The 20916-nt window shown below is 39.8% G+C and overlaps 1 protein-coding gene across 22 annotated transcripts in view; it reads left to right on the top strand.

Moving 5' to 3' along the window:
• Nucleotides 1-3287: 3287 nt before the first annotated feature.
• slc37a1 (solute carrier family 37 member 1) overlaps nt 3288-20916 on the top strand; it is a 60425-nt gene continuing 42796 nt past the window's right edge. For 11 of the 22 annotated variants that reach the window (XR_011244235.1, XR_011244234.1, XR_011244232.1 and 8 more), the window contains exons 1-5: nt 3289-3429; nt 4737-4906; nt 8096-8177; nt 18982-19108; nt 19450-19528. Coding sequence is in view for 18 of the 22 variants with exons in the window: in XM_069532302.1 (XP_069388403.1) it covers nt 4851-4906; nt 8096-8177; nt 18982-19108; nt 19450-19528 (344 nt within the window). In the remaining 4 variants the exon portion in view is untranslated. Of the gene's footprint in view, nt 3558-4736; nt 4907-6700; nt 6791-8095; nt 8178-18981; nt 19109-19449; nt 19529-20916 lie in introns of those variants that run through there. The other 11 variants (XM_069532315.1, XM_069532312.1, XM_069532314.1 and 8 more) reach the window with 5 other exon arrangements.

Here is a 20916-nt window from a genome sequence, read left to right as displayed (position 1 = left end):
ACAGTATTGCCTGCTTACGCAGTCTCATATCTGTGATGTCTAGTGTTACTGGCTGGCTCAAGGCCGGCAACAAAAAGGCCACACACAGATATAACAGGCAAAAATTAGTTTATTTAACTTAAAAAAGCAATCAACGTAATTAATGGATGGGGTGTGTAAGTAGGAAGGTCATCAGTCATATTAGGATTGTGTGGATGGGTGATAACATGGTGTAGTGTGTGTTGAAAGGTGCAACAAACCAAACAAAGGACATGTGGCTTCTGCAGGCCCTGCCCAAAAGGGCAGGCACCTGCAGGCACTATCCCCCCGGCTCCGCCTACCAGCCAACTCCCAGTAACTGCAAGAGAGCTGAATGAGACAGGCAGGCATACTGGAAAGTGTCGTCACACTAGGTAGTGAAGCCCCTGATCTTTGCCAAGCTCTTGCACTTCCCAAACACAAGAGCCTGTTTCACTATGCCCCAGAGAGGACAAGAGACATTGTCTATGAAAAACAAAGATGATGAACATGACTCTGTTGTGGTTATTGAAAACCAGAGGCCAAACCTGTTGCAGATATCAATACCAAATTCTGATTTGATTCTGTACATGGACAGGTCAGGGAACAGACCGTCTGACACAAAATATTTGGCTGGCTATGCTGTAATAACTGATTAGGAAGTGTTTGTTCCTCTTCACAGATGGTAAAAGGGGGGATCAATGAGATAATATGATCACAAAGGTTTGCACCAGGCATCACACATGTTTTGCTTACTTTCATGGAAAGATGCATTATTTTAATGGAAAGATGCTTTATTTTCAGGAAACTAAGAGAAAGTACAACACAGTAAAACACAATCATTTGTTACCATCATCGCATCCCTTTATGGATATGGAAATAGATTTTGTGCATACGCAAAGTTGCAAAGAGGTACAAAACCTTGCCAGTGATTGTAAACTAGTTTTTTAGGAAGGTTGAAGCTTTCCCAACTCGGAGACAGGATGAAAAGAAATTGTCGTTTAGTGCCCTCAATTGGATGCCTTTAGCTATAAATAGCTCAGATGAGGGTAAGAGAATTATATCCACAATAAAAGAATGACTGACCAAAACGATGATGACCACTTGCCTATTGTGCTTATTCCTTTCAAAGCACACCAAGTGCAAACCCACCTTTGAAACCCCGTAAAAAAGTCTGCTTTGGAATGATGAGTATATGTCAGAGTATGTTAATAAAACTAACTAACTAACTATCTAACTAACAAACTAAACTAAACCAGACCTTGTTTCATTTACAGGTATCAAACAGACTGCAAAAAAACTTCAAATGAACTTATTCATGCCTTTCATGTAAGAGATTATGTACTAATGAAATCAAGTGCCTCTATCTCATATAGGTGGAAAGGCCCGTTCCAGGTGCTGTTAATAACCAGAACAGCCCATAGGGTCTAAGGTAAAGCAGAATGGATCCACGCAAGCCCTTCCCCCAGACACATAGGGTCGATGAATAGAACACAGACTGTATATAAAGCGGTATAGAGGGGAAAAAAAGCTTAATGAACTGCTGAGCAGAATAACTGATGACAATCACACTGACATGGTCGAGAGGGGATGAGATAAACAAAGCTGACTAAAACCATGAACCTCAAAATTCCTGATCAGCAAAGAGAAACACGCAGATTGCAGACCTTAAATATGCTGAGTTTGAAGCATACTCCAATGTTTAATCCCATTTCTTTATAAGGCTGATTATAGACCTCCAATGAGGTACCTGACTCAAATCCTGACACTGATGGGACATTTCATTAGTAAACGTAAAGGTAAATTAAAGGTCCAGTGTGTAAGATTTAGGTGAAAGGGATCTATTGGCAAAAATATAATGCAGAATAATCCTCATGATGTTTTCACTATGTTTAATCTAAATTGTATGAATTGTAGTTCTTTTTACCCAAGGAAAGGCCCTTTATATTTAAATACTTACCTACCTATATATCTATATCGGGGGGGGGTCCTCTCTACGGAGGCCACCATGTTTTTTACAGTAGTCCAGACTGGACAAGCTAAACACCTGTTGAGTTTTTATGACAACTTAAAGCTACCACAGGTTCTTTTTCATGTTTGGAAGGAGAGGGTGAGGTGAGGAGTGTTCAGCTGCAACATGCAATTTCAGCACTCGATATCACTAAATTCTACACACTGTACCTTTAAATTAATTAATTTCTGAGAAGACGATGGAGAAATTCCTGCATGACTTCACCCCTGTGGGCTGGGCCAGCCTTGTTTGTTTCTACCTGTAGACAAATCCCTAATGCTTTCCATGAGTTCTGTTACAAGCGTGACTTAGTAATCAGGCAGTATGTCCTTAGATAATTAAGACATTCTAAATGATTTACAGGACTGTAGTAATTTTTTTGTAATTATTAAAGTGCTCTTATCCCAAAGGTGTGACAGTCTAAAGCTCCAGGTCAATTGGTAATTTACCTATACAATATGAGTGTTTGGATTTTAAAGAAAAATTTGAGCAGTGGTGGGGAACATCTGGCAAGACTGTTTGATCCGGCCCGCCAGGCAATTCACAAATACAAAAAAAACACATACATAGTGTAATGGAAAATGTACATATGACCTCTTTCCTATGTCTGATCAATGTTCGTGTGCTGTGTTCAAAAATAACTCCTCATATAGAAACAGTTGTGCTAGCATAAGAAACTAGACAGATACTTTTTTTTCATGTAAATTCCTGATCAGAATGTAACGAGAAAAACTGTGTCATGATTTGTCTTAAAAAAACATATTGAACTGAACCAAAGATCAAGTTAGAAAGAAATTACTAAGATACACTGATGAGGGGGTGTTATGGAGCATTTATTATTTTTTCTCTTTAACTTATATGACTCTCTGAATAATTGCTGCTGCCTGAGTGAAAATATCTCAATACCTAAAAATGTTACTGGAGACTTTACAGGGATGTCCTAAAATACTCTAGTATCATTACTCACTTGACTCTATAATGGGTCTACCAACAAGGTAAATTCCTTGAACATTCTGCCACTTTCATCAATTAATGTGAAGAGGAGTCCTACAATTAAAAACAAACTTTTAGAAACCAGACAGCTTTGATGAACATGGGGTGAGGTGCAATGCTTGAGTATATATGTCTTAAGAATTTCTAACTGAGCAAGTGTTTAGAATTAATTCATGTTTCATGAATTAATTCAAAATAATAAAATAAACCACAAACAATCTGATGTTATTTGCAGAATATTTGACATAAGGCACATTCCGCCTGAAGCTTGTAAACTGATTACGTCAGAGAAACGCAGAGGAGCGGCACAGCTGTGTGAATGTGTGTGGCTTTGTGGTGACGGTCGCATGTTTTCACACAAGGAAGTGGAGGACTTGTCGCGCTACTGAGAGCAGGAACTAACACAAACTGTCGAGTTTTCGTTCGAGGTAAGCCCCCAGGACGACACGTTTGTTTGTGCTGAGTTGTGTACGATATGAGACCGACGACCGTCGACAACAGGTAGACAGAGCTGAGAGGTCTCTCAGCTCTGCCTACCTGTCATTACATTTGAAAGGTAGAGATTGTCTGTAACCTGCTATTTAACAACCGTATTGTTTCTACCATCAGGAGAAATGCGAATTATTAAATCGTTCACGGAAAAGGAAGTCATAAAGGTTATGGACCTTCTTTGTCGGTACACTGCTGATATTTGGAGGTCCTCTTAAGTTACTATTCGACATGCGATACACAAAAGGAAAACACTGTTGCATAAAGGGCGAACAGTCCACGCTGTGAGCCCGGACACGTCCACGTCTGTAGTTTGAGATGCTCTGCTCACCCTCAGTAAACATCAGAGATCTGAGTCATTGTGTCTGATTGGGTTGTATGAGATTTGGCTGGAGACTGGAAGCTTTGACCACGGTCTGGTGATATTATAACCATAGAGCTGTGGTATTAGCCTCCATAAGATTATTTTTTATGAAGCCATTATGTCACATGGGGTACACAGCTGGTATTGTAGCTGCATGTACACATTTCAATAACGTGGCCGCCCTTCCCAGTGTCGAATGGACTAGACGTATTCATCCATGCTTTTTATATACAGCATATGACAGCGTGTGATTTTCCGGTCTGCGGTAAAGTAGCCCTCACGTTGTTCTGCGTTTACTCTGCATTACGTGAGAACGAGTAAAGGATTTCAAAGTAAAAGCCTTTTCATTCAGCCAGCCTATCAATGGATGAATGGACTTATAAACAAACAAATGAATACAAATACACAAATAGGTAAAAATATTAAAAACAATATTACAGAGGAAAACAAGGCTTTATCATTTGTCTTGTGGGTATTTATTGAAACATAATGCTAATTAATGACCAGGCTAATTTTAGATATCTAAAAGGACAGGCTGTTTGCACAGAACCAATTTAACTGAAATGTTGTACTGTCATTCTACATAGTATTAGGACAATCAAATGAGCTGTTTGTTAGAATGAAAAAAACTAAACAAAAAATTATACACATTATTTACCTAATTTCTGTGTGTTTGTTTTTTGTCAAGCTCATAGTGAGAGTGTCTTCTGTGTTTTGCTGTGATTTATGCTGGCGTTTCCTCTCTGAACTTGTTTTCACCTTTGTGAAATCATTCACACCTTTTGTCCACTTGTGATCAGATCACTCACGATGGATGTTACTACAAGGCCAGAACAGTACCTTTGTCTTTTCTGCTAAACCCTTTCTTCTCTCATTTCCAAGCAACTTCTTCTGGAATGGAGATTAGCTGATGCATCAACACCATGTCAGCATATACCACCTCAATCTCTTCAGCCTGAGCTCACATCAGCAGATTGTCAAAACTTCAGTGCAAATATGGCCCCTGTTCCTCCTGGGATCCGCCTGTTGGTTTCCTTCGATAGAAACCAGTGGTAAGTGTGTGTGCTTTTGGATATTTAGTATGATTTTTCATCATTGACTGCCGAATAGCCACTGATGTGACAATAATGTGAAAAAGTAAGTTGTTTGCCAACTCAACTTATTTGTTGAATATTTCCCCATCAAGAAGTTGTCATAGCTTGTTAATAATCTTTATTTATATATATTTGTGCAATAAGACTGTTATGGTGTAACACATACAGACTTTTTGTCCATGTAGGTTGAACACCATGGTCATGCAAAGCATACAATTATTTTTACAAATGTGTATGGTGAAAAATGGTTGAGTGAGGACTTGTTCACAAGAGTGGTTAGTACTTGCTAAAGATTTTGGGTGTCAAAATACACCCTCTTTATTGAAGGTACTCAAATTTGTTCTTCAATATGTGGTTTGAAGTACCACACATAATATGCACTCAGGAGCCTGTAGAGGCTATGGAAGTTGGACCTGCATGCTAACAGGCTTGATGCTCAGGTTGAGAGCAACACGAATATTTAGAAAACATTCCACCAAGGTTGGAATGTTTCTGAGGTGCATTCCAGAATATGTGGTTAACATAACCTAGATTTGGACTGTTGCAATTTACCTCAAGATTTGCGGTCAGTGATCTGAGATGGTTCAATCAGTTGTTTAGTATTTTCTCTCGTGAGTTAAGCTCATATCTGGTCAGTGAAACAGACACCATCATTGGAGCTTTGATCTATGATTAATTATGGCCACATATAAAAAAGAGTCGGTCTATGCCAAAGATGTTAAAGCAGTGTTGTTGTTGACTTCAACCAGAGGTGAGTTAGAAAAAATAAAGCATATTCTTTAACTCTTTGTAAAATTGCCCACTAATGGCTGCCTTAAAGGTACAGTGTGTAGAATTTAGTGATATCTAGTGAAATTGTGTGTTACAGCAATTTTAACTTAAACTGCTCAAGCAGTTGTTTGTTTGAGTCAGTGGAAAACATTGACATTTATATTAAAAGCTATTGCCAAAGAGTCTTTGCAGTGATTAGTTGATAACGCTAACTTTAAGATTTTGGTGCATTGCTACTTGGAGAGATATTAAGAATATCTAAAATGTTATTACACAGAAAAGTGTGGTGTGATTACATGTTAAAACATCTTGCCATAACTGCCATTTCCTGGACTGGCCAGACTGGAATGTTGCAAAAGAGATTATGCGTGACAGTGTTCAAAGTGACCAATCGAAGCAGCAGGGATATCATGTATTGTCGCCACCTCCAAAGTCATGTGGCATATGGCTAATGAACTAAAATATGTATAATTATCATCAACAATATCCAGTTGGTTTTTAAAGTGTAACTTTTGGCTATTTAAAAGTACAGTGTGTAGAATTTTGTGATTTCTAGTGTTGAAATTGCATGTTGCAGCTGAATACCCCTCACCTCACCCTCTCCTCCCAAACATGAAAAATAACCTTTGGTAAATTTCAGTTGTCTTAAAAACTCAAAAGTTGTTTAGTTTGTCAAGTCTGGACTAATGTGAAAAACATGGCAGCCTCTGTAGAGAGGGTCCCCTTGATGTAAATATAAAGTATTTAAATATAAAGGACCTTTTCTGGGGTAAAGAAAACTACAATTCATACAATTTAGATGAAACAAACTAGTGAAAACATAACAAGAATTATTCTACATAAAATTTTTGCCAATAGTTCCCTTTCACCTAAATCTTACACACTGGACCTTTAAAAGTAATGTATGTAAGCTGTTTTATTTATTTCCCTTATTGTGGAAGGTTGGTCAGTGAATTTGTGTTTCCTGTCATCATAAGCACTGCATCTGTAAGGGAATTTTATTGTGAAGGGTCACCGACGGAAGTTCTTCCTTTTTGGGAGCGAAGTGACTAACTGTGAAAAAGTAAACAGGTAAACTGTCCTTGTTCAGGTCACATTCTTTATGTCCTTCTTGAGCTATTACCTCTCAGTATAGGTGAATTAAACTCTTGGCTACATTTAAAATGGTTAATATGAAGAGAAAGAGAGAGAGTGACAGAGAGAAGTGTGTGTGTGTGTTAGCCGCACACTGGTCAGAAACCGAAAGTAAACTAGGATTTCTCTTCTCGCAGTGAACAATTCCGATGGAGTTCTTTGTCCAGCGTCGGTGGAAATAACGCACAGAAATTACGTTGACACGCGATAGATTTCACCGCGCTGCGCACACACAAATTACGTCACTCGCGAGAGGCAGGACACCATAGTTCAATATCGTAGTTTTTACGATTCTTACGGTTATGAAATCGTGACGTTATGAAACTGCGGATATCGTAAAATCGACATCCCTGCAACAGACATATTCACTTGGAATCAAAACATCTAAGTTACTAGGTTTTTGTGGTCAAAGTTCAAGAACACTGACTGTTGAAGTCACATTTGTAGCCATGATTCAAGAATTGTAACACCAATTGAGACAAAGCTCAATGTTCAACTTCACGACGGGACAGGGGAGATTGTAACTGCATTTCACATTTGGTCAGATATTGAATTTGCTATACAAATGTTGAGTTAACACCTTCAAACTATGGTGGTTGTATATATCTTCTGTGCTGCTGTTGTATGTGAGCTTGTTTGCAGCAATATGAACTTCAGGTGATTATCACTGTACCATGTGACTAACTCAGTGTCAATACTCTGTACTCCTGTAATAATAGTCTCTAAAGTACTTATTTATCACTAAAAAGTATTCACTGGAATCATACATGCTAAAAGTGACACTGAATAACATATATTAAATTAATTTAAAATCTACGATACACATGTTGTGTGTAATATTAGGAAAGATAAAATCTGAATATTCTCCCTACATCTGAAAAAACACAACATAAAGATCAGTGCATATTAAGCGTTTGTAGAGATGTACTTACCAAGCAAAAGTCTGGCTTTACCAGAAATTTTTTGTCTGTTAATGTTACTCCAATATGTCCAATTACCATCTTCTTTATTTGACTGCAAATATTTTTGTATCAGTTGCTGCTTTTGAGATGGGGAGCAATCTGTGTGCAGTATTCTTGGAAATGTTTGCCGTGGTTTCAGCATGTCCTGTTGACAATGACGAGAATAATCAAGCTTGTAAAAAATTGTAAGGCTGGTTTAATTTAGATCAGTGGTGTTGTTTGAATGTGTTCTGTGGTCCCTCAATTCTCTTCCCTTCCCTCTTGTGCTTCCTGTCTGAAGGTACAGAGCTCTCACCTTTATCCTCACCTTCCTGCTCTATACCAGCTTCCACCTCTCCAGGAAACCCATTAGCATCGTCAAGGTAACATAAACTGGTTGTTGTAGTATATCCTGTCGATCGCATTCCTCTACAGATACACTGAGTTTCCCAGACAGTGATAGACCCAAGTCTAACACTGACAACAAAACTAAATTGAATTTAAATGAATTGAACTGCATTAATCAGTTTTCATTTGATGAATCTGAATGTGAGTAACATTCACATCACTCACGTTCACATCCATTTTTTAAATCATCATCGCATCAGGCCATCATGTGAAATACCAGAAGCAAAAGAAAATATGTGTGAGTGCTTCCAGACACCTCACACACACACACACACTCACACACTCACTCACACACACACACACACACACACACACACACACACACACTCATGCCCGTGGGCTCCGCCCCCAATGAATCGCTCAGAGAAACACACACAGTGAGATTAGAGCTCGTTCACGTGAAGCAGCCGGTAAGTGACTTTGTTAAAGAACAGTGGAAACAGTTTCTCTGGTCGCAGCTGCTCAATGATCAGCTGCTTCATGATCAGAGCAGAAGCTGCAGTTCAATCCATCAATCAAATTTATTTATAAAGCACGGTATCACAAAAAACAGTTGTCTCACGATGCTGCACAAAAGTCCAAGATCTTAAGAAACACAAAATCCAACTTGTTCCACACCGAGCAAGCATGAGCAACAGCGGGGAAGAAACCTCCGGCAGAACTGGGATCGGTGTGGACGGCCTCTGCCAGGACCGGTTGGGGTGATGGAGAAAGAACAAGTAATATAGGGGAACAAAAGGAAATGAAGGGGGGGGGGGGGGGCTTGAATCCAGCCAGAATTTCCACATGGATGTTTGCATGGTCTTCCAAGGGCACATTGGTCCCCCCGGGCACTCCTGCCTCCCTCATGGTTCACATGCGCAGTAATAGGTCCTGAGGTGAGAGTGCTGGTGGTTGCGTGACCCTCCATGTCAGCCCTGCGAAAGACCAGCAACCTCATTGGGTCCATCCCTCATCAGGACCCGAGCCAGGATGGGCTCCGGAGAGCCGCACAGTAAGGACCAAGGAGGGGAGGAGAAGACCCAAGGAGTTAGAGATGTGTAATAAGATATAACAAAATAAACCAGGCAGAGAGTGAAGAAGAGTGAGGAAGATAGAAGGTGCTGGTGCTTGATGGGTGATCCCTCAGCAGTGTAGGTGTAGGCCTATAGCAGCATAGCTATGGATGACTATGGTTCAGGGTTGAGCTAAAAGCTTTATCAAAAAGGAAGGTTTTAAGTCTAGCTTTAAATGTAGAGACTGTGTCTGCAGTCCTCACTGAGAGTGGGAGCTGATTCCAAAGGAGATAAAGAGCGACTATCAAATTCGCTACAGTATAGTCGCCAAGAGGCTAAGCAGGGCAAAACTTTACCTGCCGGACGCGCTTGCTGTTCAATAAGACTTCAATCCAAAAGACTTCTGGTTTGTGTACATTTATTTAGGGCTAGAAACAAGCAGTGAAATGTTCCCATTCTCCAATAAATATCAAGTCAGTGCATTTGGTTGATATTATGCGGTCAGCAAAGTAGGACTTCCCCCCTCACCCTCTCGTTCCTTCATTCACCCGGTGAGGAACAGCTGATTTTACTACTACCTGCTGACGTACGACCACCACGTGACTCAGATCCCCGTATGTGACCATAGCAACAAACTTAACATTACAAACAATACTAGCTGTCTCCTACAGGAGAGGAGCTTGGTAACTAATAGTTCTACCACCCATTCTACTCTTAGTGACTCTAGGCACTACAAGGAGTCCAGAGTTTAGGGAGCAAAGTGGTCTGTGGGGGCAGTAAGGGGTTAAGAGCTCTTTAATATATGATGGGGCCTGATTGTTGAGGGCCTTATAAGTTAGTAGGAGGATTTTGAACTCTATCCTCTGTTTAACAGGGAGCCAGTGAAGTGAAGCTAAGATAGGAGTAATGTGATCCCGTCTTCTGTTTCCTGTCAGTACTCGTGCAGCAGCATTCTGCACTAGCTGAAGGGTTTTTAAGGATCTGCTGGGACACCCTGATAATAGGGAGTTGCAGTAGTCTAGCTTAGACGTAATAAAGGCATGAATCAGTTTTTCAGAATCCTGTTTTGACAGGATGTGTCTGATTCTCTTTATATTACGCAGATGAAAGAAAGCTATTCTGGAGGTTTGACTAATGTGTTGGGTAAGTGACAGATCTCCATCAATGATAACTCCTAGGTTCTTCACAGTGGAGTTCGGAACCAGGCGGATATCATCTAGGTTAACCAACTGGTTAGACAGAGTTTCGTCAGTGTTTAACAATAAGAAATTCTGGGTCCTCCAGGCCTTGATGTCTTTAAGACAGTTTTGAAGTCGAATTAAATGGTTCAGTTCGTCTGGCTTCATAGATAAATATAACTGGGTGTCATCTGCATAGCAGTGAAAAAGAATGTTATGTTTTCTAATAATATTGCCTAATGGTAGCATGTATAAATTAAAGAGTATTGGGCCAAGAACCAAACCTTGTGGGACTCCATGATTAACTTTAGTGTATGATGAGTATTCATCATTAACACTAACAAAGTGGAATCTATTTGATAAAAAAGACCTAAACCAGCTTAATTCTGTCCCTCCAATTCCAACCTCTTGCTCTAATCTTTGAAGGAGAATGTTATGGTCAATGGTGTCGAATGCAGCACTGAGATCTAACATGACCAGCATGGAGACAAGACCCTGGTCAGAGGCTAGGAGAATATCATTTGAAACTTTTAAAAGTGCTGACTCTGTACTATGGTGCATTCTAAATCTAGACTTATAGGCCTCCTGCAGGTCATTTCTCTGGAGGTGATCGAGCAGCTGATTTACAATGGCTCTTTCTAAAAGTTTAGAAGTAAATGGGAGGTTTGATATAGGTCTGTAATTTGCTAAGATACCTGCATCTAAGCTAAGCTTCTTTAGCATTTTTTTCGTCTTTTTTTGCATCCCTAGGTATGTGTTCATAATACAGTAGTATGGCCCTCGGACTTTATAAAAATTTAAATGGCCCTTGATATGAAAAAGGTTCCCCACCCCTGTGAGTTAATTGATAGGCTATTTATTTACAAATGTAGCCACAGATGAAGACAAAATCAATCTTGTATGGAAAAAGCATTGAAAATCGCAATAATCGAAGAATCGTGGCACCAATAATCGAATCGTATCGACAATCATTATAATCGAAGAATCGATGCTCCCATAATCGAAATCGAATTGTGAGGTACCCTTGTTGGAACACCCCTACTGCAGACTTCTAAGAAAGCCTCTTTAAAGAGCTGAATAGGGATAGGGTCCAGCAAGCAGGTTGAAGTTTTAGAGGATGAGGCTAAAGAAGATAGGGTGATCTGGGAGAACTGATCTAACTCTATTTTTCATAGGTGACAGTTTGTGACTGAGTTTTTGGGGAGTAAAGGTGAATTTTCTCTCTGATAGTTTCAATTTTATCAGTGAACAAGTGAATGAAATCATTGCTGCTCAATGACAATGGGATTTTTGGTTCAATAGAGCTGGGGCTCTTGGTCAGCCTGGCTACAGAGCTGAAGAGAAACCTGGGGTTGTTCTTATTGTCCTTATTAGTCTAGACTAATATGAGGTTCTGGCACGTTGAAGAGCTTTTTCATACACTTCACGGCAACTCCTCCAGGAAGTAAAATTAACTTCAGAACGGGCGGAGTGCCACTTCCTCTCTAACCTCCGTGTTGCCTGTTTTAGGGTCCGAGTTTCAGAAGTAAATCACGGAGTGAACCTCCTCTGTTGAATTAACTTCTTTTTCAGAGGAGCAATACTATTAAGGACAGTTTGAAGTGATGAGGTTGTATTATCCACTAAGTTATTGAGTTCTGCAGGAGCGAGGTTGAAAAGATTATCACACGTTTCATTTATGCATGGCTGCAGAATTGAGGGAATCATCTCCTTGAATTAATCAATTTTGTTATCGGACATGAACTGAGTAACTGACTATGGGACTCGCCTGAGTACAGTTGCTAGTCATGAATTCAAATTAGTTTTTTTATTGTCATGTTGCATGCACAGTAAGTTACACACAGTTGAAATTTACCTTGCTTTCCCTCAGATCACACACACACACGCATTACAGAGGGAGAGCAGGGCTGCCATTATACGGAGCCCATAGAGCAGTTGGGGGTTCGGTGCCTTGCTCAGGTGCACCTCGGCAGCTCTGGAGCCGAGCTGGCCGCTCATCAGCTAATGGAAGGAAATTATCCGATAATAATGAATATCGAAATGATCCGATAATAAAGGGTTGGAATCACACACTACTAGATTCTCAACATCAATGCCATGTGTCAGTATAAGGTCTAAGGTGTGGTTTAAGTTATGAGTTTATATACGTGCTGACTGAAACCAAATGAATCTATAAAAGAGTTAAACGCACCTCTAAGGCCATCATTTGTTTCATCAACATGAATGTTGAAGTCACCCATGATGATGATTTTATTAAACTAAGGACTAATTCTGACAGAAATTCTGCAAATTCATTTAGAAACTCTGTATAAGCAGCGGGTGGGCGATATAGGATGGTTAAATAAACAGGTTTATTCAAGGGGTTGGGTGGGAAAGACAAAGGGTGAGGCTTTCAAACTATGTAAAATGTTCTTTAACTAGAGGGGTGATTGTAAGGTAAGAGTTATATATTGCTGCTACCCCTCCACCTGCACTTCGGGGGATATGTGTATTACTGTGGGTTGGAGGTGTAGCTTCATTTAGGATCACAAATTTGTCCTGTTGGAGTCAGGATTCTGTTATACAGAATAAATCAAATTTGTGATCACTAATCAGGTCATTGATCAGTAGAGATTTGGACCTGAGTGATCTGATGTTTAGTAAGCCACATTTAATTTTACTATGTTTAGATTCTGTGGCATGGGTTGTCTTGATTTTTACTAGGTTACTGTGGACTGCTCCTCTCCTTCCTATCTGTCTGATGGGGACATTATGAGTTTTGGGGGCAGACACAGTCTTTATCATAGATGTAGGTGACTGATCCAGAAGCGCAGAGAAGTAGGACTGCAACTGTGCTGCCTGGTCTCGACTCTGAATTGTCAAGTTAAATAACTAACTAAATAAATAATAAGGCTCCATCCAAAGTGTGGTGGACCCCATCTCTCCAAATAAGACCAGGCTTTCCCCAGAATTTTGGCCAATTTTCTATATAGCCCACATTATTGTCCGGGCACCACTTCGTCAACCAGCTGATAATATTGATGAGTGCGACTAAACATGTCATCACTACTGGCAGGGGGCCAGAGAAGATTACGGTGTCTGACATAGTTTTGGTGTATGTACACACCAATTTAACATTAATTTTAGTGACCTCTGACTGACGGGCGGGTGTCGTTACTGCCGACTGTTGCGTTTAGCCAGCAGTTTAAGATTTGACTCTATGTCGTTAGGTCTGGCCCCAGGGATGCACTTAACTATGGTCGCTGGTGACGTAAACCTTACATGTCGTACTACAGAGTCTGCAATGACCAGAGTCGTGTCCTCAGCCGGTGCGTTGCTGAGAGGGAAACATTTATTGGAAACAAGAATGTGATGGTGGTGAGCCGGGGGCTTTGATTTAGCACTATGCTTCTTTCCTCAGACAGTCACCCAATCACCCTGACTTCCCGGCTGCTCGGGAACCGCTGGGCGGGCTGAGAAAGCTAACGATATTGCTACTGGGCTCGCACCATCTACTGAGGACAAGCGTATGCTAGCCACTAAAGGTTGTGCCTCAATGGTGCGGAGCCGTGCCTCTAGCTGACTAAGCCTCGCCTCCAACTTACTGAATAAACTACATTTAATACACATATCTTTACCACTAAAGGAGCAGAGGAGTGGCTAATCATCAGACACACCGAGCAAGAGAGGGGGAGGAAGAGGGGGAAGCCATGGCTGCCGCTAAAGCTAGGAGCTAAGTTTGCTAACCGGCAAAGAAATTACGCTTCACCGATGTTTAGCGTGAGAGTGGCAGGCACGGAGCAGGAGATAAAGGTCGTGATTGTGTATAGATAGAGAGTCGATACGGAAACGTTTTCAGAATAATAGAAATATAATAGGGAAAAGAGCAGTGTTCAGAACAGCGACAGACACAACAGCGATAACAACAACCGGAAATGACTCAATACGCTCACCATAGTACGTCAGCACGTCGATTCGTGATCCAGTCCACTCTCAACAGTTGGTTTGTACCAAGCTGGATTATCTGTTTCGTGCTCCTCTCTGACCTGCTCTCACTTTAACTAATACACACTCATTGCTTGTTATCAGGACCTGATCAGTACACGAAGTAACTCAGTGTTTGTTTGATTCCAGAAATTATGAGACTGCATTTAAACATCATGAAAAATTACTCAGTACAACACGAGACGTGAAGCTCACATTCAGGAGCAATTGTCAGAACTTACACTTGTGCACTTCTGAGTTCAGGATAATGCCCGGCCTCATGTGGCCATTGATGCCATTGACTGGATCTCATGTGAGGTCTTTTGGGGTCTTACTGTTGCTCTCCCTGTCTTAGGCCTTTCAGTGTGCACATGTGGGGATGCAGGAAGGGTCCCAGAACAGAGCCATATAATCAAATGTAAATTATGCAGTGGGAAATAGTTTTCTAAAGTGGTCGAAACTGAAATTTAGTTATTGCAACAAAAAGTGCAATCAAAACTTTGAAGGTTTACTTTGAAATAGGATGTTGTCATTTGAGTGTACATGCTTAAATCAAAGGTTGTATGTAGTTGCTAAAATTTACATCATAACTATATTGCTTCATTAGTAAAAGTAATTCTAGTTTTTTTCAACAGAATGCCTGTGGCCATATTGGCTTGAAACGGGAAGTTCCACTAATTATACTTTACATTGTAGTGTGGCTGGCACCACGTTCGATGCATAAAATGACTATATCACGACCATCGAGTATAAATTGTCACGTGAATGTTTTAAGCAGCATGAAATTCTCTTTGAGTTTTGCTTCTCTCATCTCTGCCCCTCTCACAGCGGACTGCTCACTCCCCCACCCATCCAGAAAACTCTCCTGCACACACATGTATTTTTGTATCAGGAGAGGAGGGAAGAGACTCAGAGAGCATGGAGCAAGAGAAAGCAAGTGAAGAGCCCCAGCGAGTTGACAAGAGTTCAGATAGTGTTGATCATATTTTTGGCGAATGCTGAAACAAATCAGTTTACAAATTATGAAAGTGAACGAGAGCGGCGTTCACTCCAGTGAAGGTGGACACTTGTGTGTGTGTGTGTATTGTGAGATGTGAGGCACATTTACGTGAAGCAGACAGTCTGTGACTTTGTTGAAGAACAGTGGAAACAAACAGTGAAATGACATAGTTTCCTCTATGTTCCACAGCTGCTCAATGATCAGAAGGCATGCCCCAACATTTATATTCAGGCCATATCGCTCAGCCCTACATTGTCCATGTGCAAGACATGTCTGATGACCTGGCGTGACAATATTTATATGCCAAAATTAAACACATTCATAGCACCAGCTACTAGCAACAGTCAGCACGCCTCGATACGTGACATTTAACTTCTTCATTAACAGTGCAAATAATGCAATACCAACATCAACAAACAAAGTAACTACACGTCAAATGCAGAACATGGACTGTGAGAGACCGGCCATCACTGCTTGCAGCTTTGATTACAGGATTGATTTAAAAAAGATTTTAATTACTTTTAAAGTCAGGGCTGGCCCCTGCCTATATTTTTTTCTCCCTACAGCCAGAACACATTGCTTCCAGAAGCTGAAAACCAAAGGAGATAGAGCCTTTGCCGTGAGGGCCCTGACACTTGAGAACAATCTGCGAGAAGAGTCTAGCAGAATCGGCTACCTGGTTTATCTCCCTTCTGAAGACACATCTTTATAAATATGCTGTTGGGCTTTTATTGTCTGTATCTATATTTACAATTATTTCTTATTTTTTGTTGTAAAGCACGTTGTCTTCTTCTTTTTGAAGACTTTGGGTAGCAAGCAACATCAAGGTGCATTTCCACTATCTACTGTATATTACTACTTCTTCTTTGTTCATTTTATTGACCAGTGGCAATCAACATCAAGGTGCATTAGCGGCATCTACTCTGTCTTCTTCTTCTTTGCTAAGCCCACCAGCGGCTGGCAACCAGCGCCAAGGCGCATCACTGCCACCAATAATCATTACTTGCCCTTTTCTTCTTCTTTTTCTTCTATGTTTGGTTTATTTGCTGGTGGCAACCAACGTCAAAGTGAATTACCACCATCTACTGTGTTGGTGTACTGTTCCACTCCATGTACTTCTTCTTTTTCTTCTATGTTTGGTTTATTATCAATCAATCAATCAAATTTTATTTGTATAACCCATATTCACAAATCACAATTTGCCTCAAGGAGCTTTATCAAGATGTGACATCCTTATCCCCAAAAAAGAGTAAGGAAAAACTACAGGACGGACAGTAGTTCAATAGATGCCATGTGCAATGCAGAGCATCAGAAAAATGAGAGTATTTACAGCACTGATTAGAATAAACCTTTTGAAGAATAATGGAAGGTAAATTAATTATTATTGTCAATAATGGTAGAGGGTCTGAGTATACATATTGTATATCAAGCAGTCTTGTTGTAATCATAGTCCACGATCAGCAGCCACCGCGATTAGGATCCCCTATTACAATCCATCGTCATGATCTGCTGCTGCAATCAGGATCCACCATCAGCTGCCAACACGATCATGGTCCACCACCACTATCCACGATCAGATGCCTGGTGCTTGTCAGGACATGTGCTGCATCATTTTGGACAAGCTGCAGAGTCTTTAACGTGTTACAGCTGGAGCTTGATAATAAGAAATTACTACGGCAGGTTCTTTTTCATGTTTGGAAGGAAAGGGTGAGATGAGGGGTTTTCAGCTGCAAAATTCAATTTCAACACTCGATATCACTAAATTCTACACACTGTACCTTCAAGTGAAACCTCAGATGTGAGATCCTAACCAGAGAAATCAAGAGATGCCATAAAGTTGTGGTTTCTCGAGGCCATATATTAAAGTCTCTTAAGCCACCATGTAAACCCTAAAGTGGCCCTGTTAGATAAACAATTAGGTCAGTACTCCACGTACAAGTTGGCTCATGCAATTATAAATACACAAAAGACAAATTTCCAATACAGTGTTTCCTGATAATTTTTCCAAGTGGAAGCATATATAATGAGAATAAAATGAAGGAACACCGTGGTTAACTTTGGTGTGCACAGATGACTCATCATTTATTTGCACAAAGTTGGAATCGATCTGAAAAGTATGAGTCAAACCTGTTTAGGGTGGTTCCTTTAATGCCAACTAACTGTTCTAGTCTCTGTAATAAACATATGATGATCATGGGTGTCGAATGCTGCACTAAGATGTAACAGAACGAGGACAGACACAAACCCTTGATCTGAAGCTATTAGAAGCTCTATAGTGACTTTTGCCAAGGCTGTCTCTGTGTTATGATGAGCTCTAAACCCAGACTGAAAGTCTTTATATACATAACTGTCTTGGAGAATCTCACACAGCTAATTGGCTACAGCCTTCTCAAGGATTTTAGACAGGAAGGGGAGGTTGGATATTGGTCTGTTGTCTGCTAAAACCTTTCGGGTCCAAAAAGTTGGAGGTTGGAGGGTGTGCAAACGTTGAGCTGTGGTGTGGTGTTTTCAAATCAACTCCTGTGTCTGCTCTTCAAGTTGAAATGCCTTTGCGTTTAAGGTGAAGACAGTTGATAATTAATTACTGGGCAAATCTTCAGAGGCATTCTGAACGATCCAAAAACAAAGGTACTTCTCCCATTTTGGGAGAGTGAAGGGGCAGAGAGGGAGTGTTTTGCATGGAGCAGTTTAAAAGTAGCCAGAGACATGTTATTAAGTCAGAAAAGTTATATCCCTACTGTCCCATTGTGAGTAACACACCCCTGGCTGTTCGCCTCAGTGTTTACTGATGTCTACTTTCTGGAAAAGTTCAAAAGTAAAGATTGTGACAATATAGTTTTTGTGGAAGATGGATTGCATATATTATAACAAAACATTAATTCCAGTATATACAGATGGACCCAAAGATCCACACACAGGAATAACAGATTTTGGTTTCATTATACCAGACATAAAAGTTTCAGTGAACAGGAGAACCTTGGATCATTTGGCAGTTTACACAATGGAGATGGTAGCAATTGTGGTAGCATTACGGTCGGTAGAAGGAAGAAGGAAGGTCGATTTCTGTACAGATTTGTGCTTAGCATTAATGTTGTTAGTCATTTTCATCTAACAGTAGGCAAGATTTAGTTATTAAGATATTTGTGACTGTCTGGATTTCAAAATATGAATAATGTGGATACTGGCAAACAGAGGAGTAATGGGCAATGGAGTGGATTTATTGGCTAAGCAAGCACTAAATCATGAAGAAATCATGGACATTTCACTTAGTAAATCGGAAGCAAAAACAATAATCAAAAAAAACATTAGGATGTAGCTCACACAGGGAGACACCTTTATTCAATATAGTAGGAAGTGAGCACAGTGAGGGAAGTAAAAAAGGAGCTCCAGAGGAGAACATCTTGACTAGTCTGAGGATAGGACATACTAGACCCAACAATATACCTCACTTAATAAACAGACATCCAACAGGATTATGTGATTGCTGTCAAATAGAGGAGTGATGACTCTTCTAACGCTTGAAAGATGCAAAAATGTTTTGTTTTTTTTACATCCCACTGATATATTTTTTTCCTCACAGTCTGTGTCTGTTACACTTGTGTTTTCTGGTTAACTGATTAGTGAACATGTTTTGTATTTACAGAGTGAACTCCATAAGAACTGCTCATCTGTCAGTGAGCTGTCCACAGCTGCCTCCAGCAGCAGCAACAGCCAGCAGGCCTCTCTGCCATCTCTCCACAATGACATGGACTGTAGCTGGAAGCCTTTTGGTATGTATCTTGACATTTCAGGCATTTTGGTGGACTTTATAAAGTTTGACTTAGAAGTTTGGGTACACTAGATGTACTGAAATCATCTTAGTACTGTTGAAGTAAATTATACTTTTGATCAGCTACTGGAATACTGTCATTTTTGCATGTACAAGTCTGATAAGAAATTTAACTATTTGACATTGAGATATTGGCACTGATAGGAATTTCTTAATAAATACTATACAAATCTGTGTAGCACACTGCAGCTTTTACAGTTTTTTTTTTCATGGAAGACCCTGGCAGCATAAACAGCTGTGGATAAAGTATCCTGAATATACAGTTTTACTTGATATTCTCAGATAAAAGCAACTACAAACAGCTGCTGGGAGCCATGGACTACTCCTTCCTCTGTGCCTATGCTGTTGGAATGTACCTCAGGTAAGATGAAGTGGACAGTTTTATTTATAGCAGAGTGAATTGAGTCAGTCTGAGTAAAAGAGTAAAAACTGTTAACAGAGAAACATTCAACCATTTCACATTCAACCCTAATATTATTATTTTTCCCCCAAGCTGAAAATAGTCTGCAGTCAGGTAATATATTGAATAAAAATAAGGCAAACAGAAATAATACACAACACATGCAAAAAACAAAAAATATATAGGAGATCTATACACACATCAATAGACAATATAAAACCTAGCCTAATTTATCCTTCGCAATTAGAGCCAACTATCGGATGGTTAAACAACAGCCACTGCTCAGATTGAAAGGAGAGGTGAGGGAGGATTTATGCCTGGGCCACATAGGCTGCTCCTCAAGAGATTCAAGGTTATCTATAGACAATGAGAATAATCTTTCACCACAGTTTTAATGTTTAACTGTCTAAAATATCACAAACATAAATGTTTTTTGCAATTTTGCAGTGGATTACTGTGGATAATTTATAATAATGGACTACCAAGTATCAAATAGAACATTATATGCATATAAAATTACTATTATTGGTATTATTATAAATATTATTAATGTAATGTTATATTAATCTCATTTGTCCTGTATATTAAGAGGGTGTGAGGATGACTATTATGACCATCCATTACTATTAGTAGAACTTGATGGTTAAATGGTCTGGTAAAGGTATTTACATACCACCCATTCTAATCTTGATTGTTGTGGAAAATCTGCTGATCAATGGTCACCTCATCAATGAAGAAAGCGTTCAGGAGCCCTTTGATGTCTTATGCTGAAATATTTATTGACGCTTGGCCAAGGAGAAAATCAGAATTCATCCATACAACATCTGTGCATGATGCTCTCTCATATTCTGAAGTCTGCTTTCCTGCAGTCACACTTTAAATCCCAACAGATCATTTAATATATGGGTGTGCTTGTTCCTAAACAATCAAATGTATTTACTAGTTATGGAGACAGTATTGCCTGCTTACGCAGTCTCATATCTGTGATTTCTAGGGAGTGAAGGCTTTGACCTTCGCCAAGCTCTCGCACTTCCCAAACACAACAGCCTGTTGCACACTGCCCCAGAGAGGACAAAAGACAGTGTCTATGAAAATTCCATAACATTGATGACCACTCAAATCCCTTTATAGATGCCCCAATAGCCAGTTGCCATTAGTATTATTATTGGAGATATTAGAATTTATTATTCATCTCACTTCCTGATAACCTGTCATCATCTTCATACACATCAATCTTTGTCTATTTACATATCTAATAATTGAATGTAAATATCATCTACATTCTGGTTAATTTAATTGTTATAATACTGAAACATTTTTTAAATCGTATTTATTTATTTAGTTTCTTT

Source organism: Paralichthys olivaceus, chromosome 10 (genome assembly GCF_024713975.1).
Source record: "Paralichthys olivaceus isolate ysfri-2021 chromosome 10, ASM2471397v2, whole genome shotgun sequence".
NCBI lineage: Eukaryota > Metazoa > Chordata > Actinopteri > Pleuronectiformes > Paralichthyidae > Paralichthys > Paralichthys olivaceus.
This window is presented reverse-complemented; position numbering and strand designations above follow the sequence as displayed.